Genomic DNA, 12803 nt, shown 5'->3' with positions numbered 1-12803 from the left:
TAGCATGCAGCCTCATATAATAAGCAGAGTCGTCATTTTAACTGCCACTCCACGTAATGGAGGATAATCAATACATGGCTTTCTTAGGAGTACAGGAAAGTGCATTGCACACTTCCCACCTTCAGGAGAATGGGGTCTTATCACAAGTTATATGGGCTTAGATTAATTATGTTTCACCATTTATGATATGTGGCTCTGATCAGTTCTATATATCTCATGTCCTACTCAATCTATCATATTTTCCTTGATCATTTAAAATGCTGGGTAGTGTTCTAAAAAACACCAACCCCAAACGTAAGCCCAAATGAACTTTGTGGTGTTTAAAATCCAAACACTAACTTTGCAAACAGCACATCTCTCATCTATTTTCCAAGCACCCCCCTATACTTGGGGTGTCTGAAACCCAGAACTGGACCTCAATTTTGCAACTTAAGCCTATCTCCAGAAGAGCTGCCGGAGATAAAGTTTACAGAATCTCATCAGCCCTGCTGCAACTGCATGTATCAAGGTTTCTTTTAGACGATGAGTACTTGGGCCAGAAAGAGAGGCAACATTGGAATTACTGGTCCCTCTCAGAAGTAGCAGCCTTTCCTCTGGGGCAGTAATTCTTCCCACACACCCTGCAGCCCAGAGGCATCTAAAGAGTAACTCCTTGGGATACGTGTGCAGGATCTTCACATAATCCCAGTTTGGGTTTGTAGAAACTCCCCCAGAGCCACAAGCACCCCATTAACGGGGAGGAAAGCCCCACGCAGAAGCCCTAACGATGCACTAAAACCAATCCTCCACTCCCCCAACTCTCAGTTTAATGCATTTTAAACTCCCAGCAATTCGTGATTAAAGGAACAAAAGTTACCTGGACAGAGCCATGGCGGAAAAGGGGGGCGGGAAGAGGGAGTCAGGGTCTTAGGGTGGGGGTGGGAGAGATGGGGCTCCCAGTGTGTTGGGGAGGGGAGGGCCCCAGGGGTTGGAGAAGGAGCAGTAGCCGGTACTCACACATCGAAGTGCGGATGGAGGAGGTAGTGGTGCAGCTCAGACATCAGCCAGGAGGAGGGTCCCGTTCACACAGCAGCAACAAAGAGCCACACTCCAGCCCCCTCCCCCAACACCAGCAGCTGCTGCTGCCGCTGCCGAGCCCGGGGTCCCTCCCCAGCCCTGGCAGCAGCAGGCACCGTGTTACCCGGGTGGGAGGCCTGGCTCCGGCTCCCCACCCCGCGGGAAGACTCGCCTAGCACCTACCCACCCTGCCAGCACCCACCAGGGCCAAACGGGCGGGTGCAGCCACTTGCCCAGCAGGGCCACGCTGCAGGGGGTCGGGGTTCAGCAGCTCCCCGGGGAGCAGTGGGGAGGGAGGAAGGGAGGGGGCGGGAGAACCTAGCCCAGCCCCCCCACGCTCCTTCTCTCGCCACCTTTCCCCGCGCTCGCCGGCTCCCTCTTCCCCCCTCAGCTGCGGCGGCGGCGGCTGCTCCCCAGGAGAGACGTGGCAGTGAGGGCTGATGCTCTCATCACAGGGCGACAGCAGCGGCCAGCCCAGGAAGGGAAAGGGGGGGGGGTGGCTGCCAGGGAGAGGAGCCATGTTGGTAGTGGCAAAGCCTGCTGTGGGGCGGCGCCCTCCCGGTCCCCTCCCTTAGGCACACAGGACTGGCCTTTGGTGCCCGCTCTGCCCCCACCAGTAGGGGGACCCGGAAAGCCACAGCAGGAGCTCAGCTCTCACTTGGGGAGAGGCAGTTTCCCAGCCCTCCTCCTTGTGAAGAGCCTCCCAAAGGCAGCTGATCTCTAGCTGGACCCTGATTTTTTAAACAAACAAACAAACTTTGTGTTGTTCAATCTCTGCCCTGGCCCTCTACAGCCACCCACGCAGCCAGGACTGGCTTTCAGGATCTACGAAAACCTGCCAGGATTGCCAAGGCCAAGCACTCGGATCAAGCACCAGGCACCGTAATGCCTTCTGAGATTGGTTTATAAATTATGAGATTGAAAAACAATAATCCATGCTGGGTTCTTTTTCTTTGCCTGCTGGTTTTGGAGCCTTCAGGCTGCGTTCAGTTCACGTTTTTCAAGCTTCTCTCTGCAACCATGAAGGTTAGAAACTTGTTTTTAAATGAAAGCTGAGATTCTTGTGTGATTCTGTGACTCCAGGAGTTGGACCTTTACAAAATACACCAATTATCCTGACACTTGCAATACCGTTGTGAGAGTTGGCAACATTAAAACCATGCCACGGGTCCCTCAGTTTTTAGGAGGAGGCCAGATAATTTCATGTCCGGAGGCTGGGATAGTGCTGCTCAAGCTGCTGCTGGCTAGTGTGGACTCACTCTCACCTGGCTGCTTGCACTTAGGCCCCTCCCCCAGATTTAGAGGAGGAGCCACTGGACACAGTGAATGCAGCAGACAACAAATAAGGTAGGGATAGGCATGAGGGTCACAGGGTCAAAAACAGGGAGCCAGAGGAGGACACCAAGCAGAGAATCCGGGACTACGTCCACTGCTCCTCAAAGGTGTCCCAAAGAGCCAGTGGATGCGGCCCAGAGGAACTCTACCCGGAGACGTAAACTACAGGAGGAGCGGAAATAGGCCCCACAGTCACAGAGTGCCTCCCCATCCAGCATCCTCCTCCTGGTATGGTGGACGGCCATCTTGGCCAGCGCTAGATGGATGTTGATAAGGAGGTCTCACGTGGGGCCACAGATGGGGTGTGGGTAAATGAGGAGGTGTGGGGAAAAGTGCAGCCAGAACCTAAGGAGAAGATTCTGGAGGAACCGGAAAAGGGGCTGCAACCTGGCACTCTTGATGTAAATGTACATCCAAGTCTCCCTCACACCACAGAAGGAGCAAGTGTCAGGGAGGGGAATGAACTGCACCAGGTACACGCCCATGCTCATGGCTCCACGAAGGAGCCACCAACTAATATCCCTGGCGGGCCAGGGAACCTAGATGTAATGCAGACAGACCCATCGGGGTCTGCTTGCAGTTGAGCAGGCTCCTCTGCTGAGTTGTCAGAGTGCGCTCTGGGCATAAACTGGAGCAGCACAATAACATAAGAGGTAATGTGGTTTAATGGCCTAGACAGGCAACTAAGAGGAAGGGAGTCTGGAGTGCAAATCCCAGCTCTGGCACTGAGAGTACATCTATATAAGAAATGCTACAGCTGCACTACTTTAGTCCCTCCCCTGCCTTCGCCCACACTAGGGGGGACCTGGAAAGCTACAGCAGGAGCTCAGCTGTCACTTGGGAAAAGGCAGTTTCCCAGCCCTCCTCCTTGTGAAGAACCTCCCAAAGGCACCTCCTCCATCTGCACTTCGATGTATGTGTACCAGCTACTGCTCCTAAAGTTATTGATGGGTACATGTCACCTCAGGACAAAATGCAGAGACAAAATTTCTCAGTCCTTTAAATGACTGCTTCTTGAAGCAGCTGGTGCAGGAACCCACAAGGGGAGAGGCAATTCTCGATTTAGTCCTGAGTGGAGCGCAGGATCAGGTCCAAGAGGTAACTATAACAGGACTGCTTGGAAATTGTGACTATAATATAATAACATTTAACATTTCTGTAATGGGAAGAGCACCTCAGCAGCCCAACACTGTGGCATTTAATTTCAGAAAGGGGAACTATGCAAAAATGAGGAGGTTAGTTAGAAATTAAAAGGTACAGTGACTAGAGTGAAATGCAAGCTGCATGGACACTTTTCAAAGATACCATAAGAGGGGCCCAACTTAAATGTATACCCCAAATTAAAAAACACAGTAAAAGAACTAAAAAAGAGCCACTGTGGCTTAACAATCACGTAAAAGAAGCAGTGAGAGATAAAAAGGCATCTTTTAAAAAGTGGAAGTCAAATCCTAGTGAGGTAAATTGAAAGGAGCATAAACACTGCCAAATTAAGTGTAAAAATGTAATAAGAAAAGCCCAAAAGGAGTTTGAAGAAAAGCTAGCCAAAAACTCCAAAGGTAATTGTGACGTTATTGATATAATCTGGGACCATATAGAACATGGTCGCAACCAAGGTCCTGTAGTGGCACCAAATCTTATGTAAAGGGGGTCATATAAGGTGTCTAAGACCAGGTTATGGGTTGCTGGTTATGATTATGCTGTCTGTATGTATGTATCATTTTTTAGTGGAAGTTATGAATATTGGCTTTATAGTGTCTGTACTTCAAAATTATGCTATGCTTCTGGGTGACATCCCAGACAAGTTGGTGTTAGCTCTGCCTAGCCCGCTTGATGGCCCATTAAGGACTATCAGCTATACAATTGACCCATTGAGAGAAGGCAGATATGCCTTGTAACTCAGCAAAGTGCAGGAACTTGCCCATGTGACTCCAGACTCCATTTTGCTGTAATTTTCCACAGTAAGAACAAAGAAGTGTTCTTACACCTGGAAAAGATATAAAAGGCTGATGCCTCATCTCCATCTGGTCTTCAATCCTGCTTCTTACCTCTGGAGGGACTTTGCTACAAACTGAAGCTCTGAACAAAGGACTGATGACCCATCCCAGCGGGGGATGTACTCCAGAGACTTGATTTGAGCCTGCAGTTTACTCCATCACTGCTACAAGCCTGAACTAAGAACTTTGCCATTACTTTATGTAATTGATTCCATTTAACCAATTCTAGCTCTCAAATATATCTTTTTCCTTTTATGAATAAACCTTTAGATTTTAGATTCTAAAGGATTGGCAACAGCCTGATTTGTGGGTAAGATCTGATTTGTATATTGACCTGGGTCTGGGGCTTGATTCTTTGGGATCGAGAGAACCTTTTTCCTCTCTTGGGGTGTTGGTTTTCATAACCATTCATCCCCAGGATGAGTGACACTGGTGGTGGTACTGGGAAACTGGAGTGTCTAAGGGAGTTGCTTGTGTGACTTGTGGTTAGCCAGTGGGGTGAGACCAAAGTCCTCTTTGTCTGGCTGGTTTGGTTTGCCTTAGAGGTGGAAAAACCCCAGCCTTGGGCTGTAACTGCCCTGTTTAAGCAATTGGTCCTGAATTGGCACTCTCAGTTGGGTCCCGCCAGAACCGCATTGTCACAGTAATAATAAAATGTTTTTTTTAAGTACATCAGAAGCAGGAAGTCTGCTAAATAACCAGTGGGGTCCCTGGATGATCAAGATGAAAAACGAGCACTTAAAAATGATAAAGCCATTGGGGAGAAACTAAATGAATTCTTTGCTTCAGTCTTCATGGCTGAGGATGTTAGGGAGATTCCCAAACCTGAGCTGTCCCTTGTAGGTGACAAATCTGAGGAATTGTCACAGATTGAAATGTCATTAGAGGAGGTTTTGGAATTAATTGATAAACTTAACAATAACAAGTAACCAGGACCAGATGGCATTCACCCAAGAGTTCTGAAAGAACTCAAATGTGAAATTGCAGAACTACTCACTATGGTATGTAACCTGTCCCTTTAAATCAGCTTCTGTACCCAATGACTGGAAGATAGCTAATGTAACCCCAATACACCTCTACCTCAATATAACGCTGTTCTCGGGAGCCAAAAAATCTTACCGTGTCGTAGGTGAAACCGCATTATATCGAATTTGCTTTGATCCGCTGGAGTGTGCAACCCTGCCTCCCCAGAGCACTACTTTACCACGTTATAGCCGAATTCGTGTTATATTGGATCGTGTTATATCGGGGTAGAGGTGTATTTAAAAAGGGCTCTAGAGATGATCCCGGCAATTACAGACTGGTAAGTCTAACATCAGTGCCAGGCAAATTAGTTGAAACAATAGTAAAGAATAAAATTGTCAGACACATAGAAGAACATAAATTGTTGGGCAAAAGTCAACATGGTTTCTGTAAAAGGAAATCATGTCTTACTAATATATTAGAGTTCTTTGAAGGGGTCAACAAATGTGGACAAGGGGGATCCAGTGGACATAGTGTACTTAGATTTCCAGAAAGTCTTTGACAAGGTCCCTCACCAAAGGCTCTTACGTAAATTAAGTTGTCATGGGATAAGAGGGAAGATCCTTTCATGGATTGAGAACTGGTTAAAACACAGGGAACAAAGGATAGGAATAAATGGTAAATTTTCAGAATGGAGAGGGATAACTAGTGGTGTTCCCCAAGGGTCAGTCCTAGGACCAATCCTGTTCAACTTATTCATAAATGATCTGGAGAAAGGAGTAAACAGTGAGGTGGCAAAGTTTGCAGATGATCCTAAACTGCTCAAGATAGTTAAGACCAAAGCAGACTGTGAAGAACTTCAAAAAGATCTCACAAAACTAGGTGATTGGGTAACAAAATGGCAAACGAAATTTAATGTGGATAAATGTAAAGTAATGCACATTGGAAAAAATAACCCCAACTATACATACAATATAACGGGGGCTAATTTAGCTACAACTAATCAGGAAAGAGATCTTGGGGTTCTCTGAAGACGTCCATGCAGTGTGCAGTGGCAGTCAAAAAAGCAAACAGGATGTTAGGAATCATTAAAAAAGAGAAAAAGAATAAGATAGAGAATATCGTATTGCACTTATATAAATCCATGGTACGCCCACATCTTGAATACTGCATACAGATGTGGTCTCCTCATCTCAAAAAAGATATACTGGCATTAGAAAAGGTTCAGAGAAGGGCAACTAAAATGATTAGGGGTTTGGAACGGGTCCCATATATGACGAGATTAAAGAGGCTAGGACTTTTCAGCTTGGAAAAGAGGAGACTAAGGGGGGGGTATGAAAGTTCTTCACACAGCGCACAGTCAACCTGTGGAACTCCTTGCCTGAGAAGGTTGTGAAGGCTAGGAGTATAACAGCGTTTAAAAGAGAACTGGATAAATTCATGGAGGTTAAATCCATTAATGGCTATTAGCCAGGATGGGTAAGGAATGGTGTCCCTAGCCTCTGTTTGTGAGAGGGTGGAGATGGATGGCAGGAGAGAGATCACTTGATCATTACCTGTTAGGTTCACTCCCTCTGGGGCACCTGGCATTGGTCGCTGTTGGCAGACAAGATACTGGGCTGGATGGACCTTTGGTCTGATCCAGTATTGCCAGTCTTATGTTCTTATGTTTTTATGTAGTACAGAGTAGATATTCACTACAGCAATGAAGGGGTTCTTCCATCACTGTAGTAAATCCACCTGTCTGAGAGAGGGGTCAAAGAAAGAATGCTTCCAGGAACCTAGCAGTATCTATACCAGGGCCTAGCTCATCTTAATTACATTGCACAGGGTGTGAAATTTTTCACAGCCCTGAGCAATATAATTAAACCAACCTTTGTAGTGCAGACCAGCCCTGAATCCCTCTGTGCATTTTGGCCCTGGCAGGTTTGCACATGCTGGACAGAGAATGGGAAGGACAGAGGGTTATGTACACGCTTGCTGGGAGAGTTATCACGCCTTCTGAGGCATGAATGGCAAAAGAGGAAGCGGGATCAGGCTTGTGCTTGCCTCACAACAGTTACAAATAGATCACAAAATTTTTCACTGAGAGTCAATTTCAGCTCTCATGTGAGTGGAAGCAACTCCAGTGGTGCCACTTCCACCAACCTTTCTGCTGTCTACATATTTAACTCCCCCCCTTTCCTCCTCTGCTTCAGCCAAACTGCATGGCTTACCACCAGTATGGTGTTTTCTGGAAGGTCACCAGTGCATTGTAGTTTTCTCAGGAAATCAGTGGTGTCACGGAGATATCTGGGAGTGCTGGTGGCGTAGGGTCTGAGTAGAGAGTCCACGTATCCGGACAGTCCTTCAGTGAGAGTGCCAATGCAAGAGATGATGGGGTGTCCAGGATTTCCGGGTTTGTGGATCTTGGGTAGTAGATAGAATAACCCCGGTCAGGGCTCTAAGGGTATGTTGATTTGTTCCTGTGATAGCTCAGGATTAAACAAAGACTGTGAATGGCTAGCCAGCTACAAAAGCAGTTTCTCCTCCCTTGGCATTCACACCTCAACAGCTAGAAGAGGGCCTCATCCTCCCTGACTGAACTAACCTCGTTATCTCTAGCCTGATTGTTGCTTGCATCTTTATACCTGCCTCTGGAAATTTCCACTACATGCATCCGATGAAGTGGGTATTCACTCACGAAAACTCATGCTCCAATACGTTTGTTAGTCTATAAGGTGCTACAGAACTCTTTGCCGCTTATAAAGGTGTGTGGTTCCAGATGAAACAGAACAGGAGTAGTACCCTGACACTAAGAAAGAAACATTGAGGTTAACTATCCTATAGTTTGCATTCTAACCCCTGGTTTTCACATGCACGAAAACCTTTAACTCTTTGGGCTGAAATTTAGCTGGCCTAGTATCTGCTTGCTGGTGATTTTTTGTTGTTGTTAAGTTTGCATACAACTTCTCACTTGTTATTTTTTAATTTTGCACTCCCACCCAACTTGTCCCACTGAAAAATAATTCAAACCACACTTTTTAAAGACAGGGTTACCTTACAGTAGAATTCATCTTTTTTCCTCCGTTCTCTTCCTCTTGCTGTGTCCCAGCACCATGAGATGAAACAAGGCAGTATCACCACCTAGCAGCCTATGTCCTGGTTATACATCCATTGTCGCAACACCTGTCACCATCAAATAAGTCACATAATGTCCCTCCTCCATCCTCAGCACCACTGGCTCAGGAGAAATCAGACTCATTGCTGGACTGGCTGGTAGTCAATGATTAATAAAGAAGCTGTCAGAGTTTAAGGATTAGCACATTTGACAATGACATTTCTTCCATGTTTAGTAGCTGATCTTTTGTCTGTGGTATAAGACTCCCCATAGCCAACCACTCTCGCCTGCTAAGTGACATGGGGCTCGCACTGTTTCTAGTTCCTGATGAGCATGGTGCCTTGAACTTTTTTAGGGAACTTTATTCTTGTCACCCTGCGAGGGGTGAGGATCTAGAGCCCAGGCTCCAGCCTGAGACTGAACGTCTACACTTCAGCCCTGGAGTCCAAGCCCCCCAAGCCCAAATCAGCTGGCACGGGCCAGTCGCAGGTGTTTAATTGCAATGTAGACATACCCTAATACTTGAACTCAGGGAGCCTGTCCTTGCAGGATCCATAAATTGGAGGGGCAGCATTATTCCAGCTGGATCCAGTTCGCATGTTCCATGGATCTCTCAACAACCTTGTCTCAGAGTCCTGGCACTAGATTCCCTTTCATGTGCATCAGCTGGAAATAGTTCTGTTTGGCAGATGGTTTGTTAAGGGCTTTACTTTATGAATTTGCCACAGTGGCCCCTGTCATAACCTGGACAGTCCCTGGTGAGTGACCCATGCCTGATCCACTCTGCACCTCTCCCCCTCTATCCTTGCTTTACCGTTACAGACCTGGCCTGGAGCTAAGATTGGCTGTGGTCTCACTGGTCCCCACTTTGCCCAGGTCTGTCCCTGCGCCCTGACCCCGTGGTCTCCCTCCTCCTTCTCTGCCAGCCCCTCAAGGTCTTGTGGACTGGTTCCTCTCTGCCAGTTTGTCAGCCTCTTGGAGGGATTCACACCAAATCCTTCATGACACCTCTCAGGAGAGCTCAAAAGGTCATGTGTCCCTCATTTCCCCATGGTGTCAGCCTGTACCATGCTCAAATCATGGGGGAAAAAATAGGGGGGCCCAGGGTTGCCAGGCATCTGGTTTTTGACCAAAACACCTGGTTGAAAAGGGACCCTGGCAGCTCAGATCAGCACTGCTGACTGGGCCATTAAAAGTCCGGTTGGTGGTGCAGTGGGGCTAAGGCAGGCTCCATACCTCCCTGGCTCCATACCTCCCTGGCTCTGCAAAGCTCCCCAGAAGCTAATGGCATGTCCCCGCGGCCCCTAGGTGCAGGTGCGATTAGGGAAGCTCCATATGCTGCTCCCAGCGCCTGCTCCGCAGCTTCCATTGGCCGGGAACTGCGGCCAATGGGAACTGTGGGGGTGGACCCTGCAGGTACAGGCAGCATGCACTGCACAGAGCCGCATGGCTGCACCTCTGCCTAGGGGCCAGACATGCCGGCCACTTCCAGCAGCAGCACAGAGCCAGGGCAGGCAGGGAGGCTGCCTTAGCCCCACTGCACCACCAACCGGGAGCCACCTGAGGTAAGCACCACCTGCCCAGAACCCGCACTCCGAACCCTCTGCCCCAGGTCGGAACCCTCTCCTGCACCCCAAATCCCTAATCTCCAGCCTGACCCCAGAGCCTGCATCCCCAGCCAGCGCCCTCATCCCCTCCCACACCCCAACCCAACCACCTGCCCAAAACCAGAGCCCTCTCCAGCACCCTGAACCCCTCATTTCTGGACCCACCCTGGAGACCACACCCCCAGCTGGAGCCCTCACCCCCTCCTGCACCCCTACCCCAGCCCAGTGAAAGTGAGTGAAGATCAGGGAGAGTGAGCAATGGAGGGAGGGGGGCTGGAATGAGTGGGGACAGGGCCTCAGAGAAGGGGCATGGCAGGGGGCTGGGCAAGGGTGTTTGGTTTTGTGCTATTAGAAAGTTGGCATCCCTAGGAGGGCCATGAATGTCAGGTGACTTGCTTTGATTTGAAATGGTAGTGAGAAGGAAGGGCTCATAAGACAAAAGTGAGGTAGCCCCTAAAAGTAGTAAGGGGGCTCAGCCACCAGTATTCAAGCACTAGGCCTGCCTCAGCTCCACCCATTTATTAAAACATTTCCCCCTTTGTGCCCTTAGTTTCACCAGCCTCTTCTTGGAGCAGCCACTGACTGGCGAATACCATCTCATCTCTGGCTGCAGACTCTGTGGCTTTAGTCTCTGAAGCAGTGAGACTGTGTTGCCCAGTAATGATGACTATATATAAAAACACCTCACACTAGAATCTTTCCCAACAAATTTTATTGCACCAAATCCTCAGTATAAAATCCAAAATGGGGCCAATTATTCTGCAAAATTTGAAGTCTTCAGGCGACGAAACTGTTCTTAGCCACAGCCATAAAGCAAGCAGGGCTGAGGTGCTGCCAATGCTCGGGGCCTTTGCAATGAGAGGAAGCTGTTGTGTGATCCTAGAAGATGAACCTGCTCAATGCTGCAGATGAAGGCAAAATCCTTCCAAAGTCTGCACCAACCTGACTTGGAGAAAAATTCCTCCCTGACCCCAAATTTGATGGTCAGTTTAACTCTGAGCATGCATCTAAGCTCATAGGATTTACTCTTCCTTCCTCAGACCATTGCTGTACCTGAGCTGATGTCCTGCCTTCATCTCTGGCCAAGTTTTGATGCCCTGAAGGGTGTACATACCACCTCTCTGATTTCATCTGGTCAATTCTAGCCAATTGTGAATTAGGGGGATTCCTTCCTGATCTCTGCTAGAGAACATCTGAAGCCTGACACTTGCGTAACATAAGAATGGCCATACTGGGTCAGGACCAAAGGTCCATCCAGCCCAGTATCCTGTCTACCGACAGTGGCCAATGCCAGGTTCCCCAGGGGGAATGAACAGAACAGATAATCATCAAGTGATCCATCCCCTGTTGCTCATTCCCAGCTTCTGGCAAACAGAGGCTAGGGACATCATCCCTGCCCATCCTGGCTAATAGCTACTGGTGGACCTATCCTCCGTTAATTTATCTAGTTCTTTTTTGAACCCTGTTATAATCTTGGCCTTCACAATATCCTCTGGCAAAGAGTTCCACAGGATGACTGTGCATTGTGTGAATTACTTCCTTTTGTTTGTTTTAAATCTGCTGCCTATTAATTTCATTGGGTGACCCCTAGTTCGTGTGTTATGTGAAGGGGTAAATAACACTTCCTTATTTACTTTCTCCACACCAGTCATGATTTTATAGACCTCTACCATATCCCTCCTTAGTCATCTCTTTTCCAAGCTGAAAAGTCCCAGTTTTATTAATCTCTCCTCATACAGAAGCCGTTCCATACTTCTAATAATTTTTGTTGCCCTTTTCTGAACCTTTTCCAATACCAATATATCCTTTTTGAGATGGGGCAATCACATCTGCATGCAGTATTCAAGATGTGAGTGTACCATGAATTTATATAGAGGCAATATGATATTTTCTGTCTTATTATCTATCCCTTTCTTAATGATGCACAATATTCTGTTTGCTTTTTTGACTGCCGCTGCACATTGACTGGATGTTTTCAGAGAACTATCCACAATGACTCCAAGATCTCTTTCTTGAGTGGTAACAGCTAATTTAGACACCATCATTTTATATGTGTAGTTGGGACTATGTTTTGCAATGTGCATTACTTTGTACTTAGTACATTCTCCTTATTGTCTTAGCAAAATAGATACAAATGTAAAAAAGGTGGAAGCAAAAAAGAGGTTTGGAAGTGAGGAATGCTGGGAGGTGTTTAGCTCCTTTCCATGACACGGAAGTAAGGGATGTGGGACAGGGTTATGGTTATATTTCCATCTGTAGCACTGTACATATCTTTACAAACCACAGACAAGTCTCGCCCTTGCCCCAAAGGGTTTACAGTTTAAAGAAGACATGACAAACAACACATACACACACCGTCAGCGTCTCTGCCAGCTGTGGCTGTAGGGCAGGCTTTTGGAGCTGCCCTGAGAGTCCCATGAATTTTATTGGTGGGCTCCATTTTCCTGCTGTAGCACTTTTTCTGTATGTATAGGTTCAAGATTCTTATGTACTGTGAGACCTATGGAAAAAGTTTCTTTATTATAGCAAAAATATTGACATTTGCTGATCCTTCTCTTATCTCAGCCTGACCTCACAATGACAGGGGTATGAGAGAGAGTAAATTATGGAAATGTGGTGTCATTCCCAGTGTGACACCCCAGTGTTACCATATGAAGAGCTCCATATGAAAACACAAGTGACACAAGCAGTACATTGATAGGATTACAGAATCCCCTTCCCCAGAAAAGTAACCCGAATAAATGAGCA

General features: G+C 47.4%; 1 protein-coding gene across 4 annotated transcripts in view; it reads right to left on the bottom strand.

Annotated features, from left to right (window-relative positions):
* Positions 1–2206, bottom strand: part of TMEM39A (transmembrane protein 39A) — a 29421-nt gene extending 27215 nt beyond the window's left edge. For 2 of the 4 annotated variants that reach the window (XM_039528449.1, XM_039528458.1), the window contains exon 1: positions 997–1489. In XM_039528449.1, the coding sequence (XP_039384383.1) occupies positions 997–1040 (44 nt within the window). In that variant the 5' untranslated portion in view covers positions 1041–1489. Of the gene's footprint in view, positions 1–996; positions 1531–2187 lie in introns of those variants that run through there. The other 2 variants (XM_039528452.1, XM_039528464.1) reach the window with 2 other exon arrangements.
* Positions 2207–12803: the final 10597 nt, after the last annotated feature.

The sequence above is a fragment of the Mauremys reevesii genome, linkage group 1 (assembly GCF_016161935.1).
Source record: "Mauremys reevesii isolate NIE-2019 linkage group 1, ASM1616193v1, whole genome shotgun sequence".
NCBI classification, from domain to species: domain Eukaryota; kingdom Metazoa; phylum Chordata; order Testudines; family Geoemydidae; genus Mauremys; species Mauremys reevesii.
Note: the sequence above shows the minus strand (reverse complement) of the source record. Positions and strands in the feature narration are given on the sequence as shown.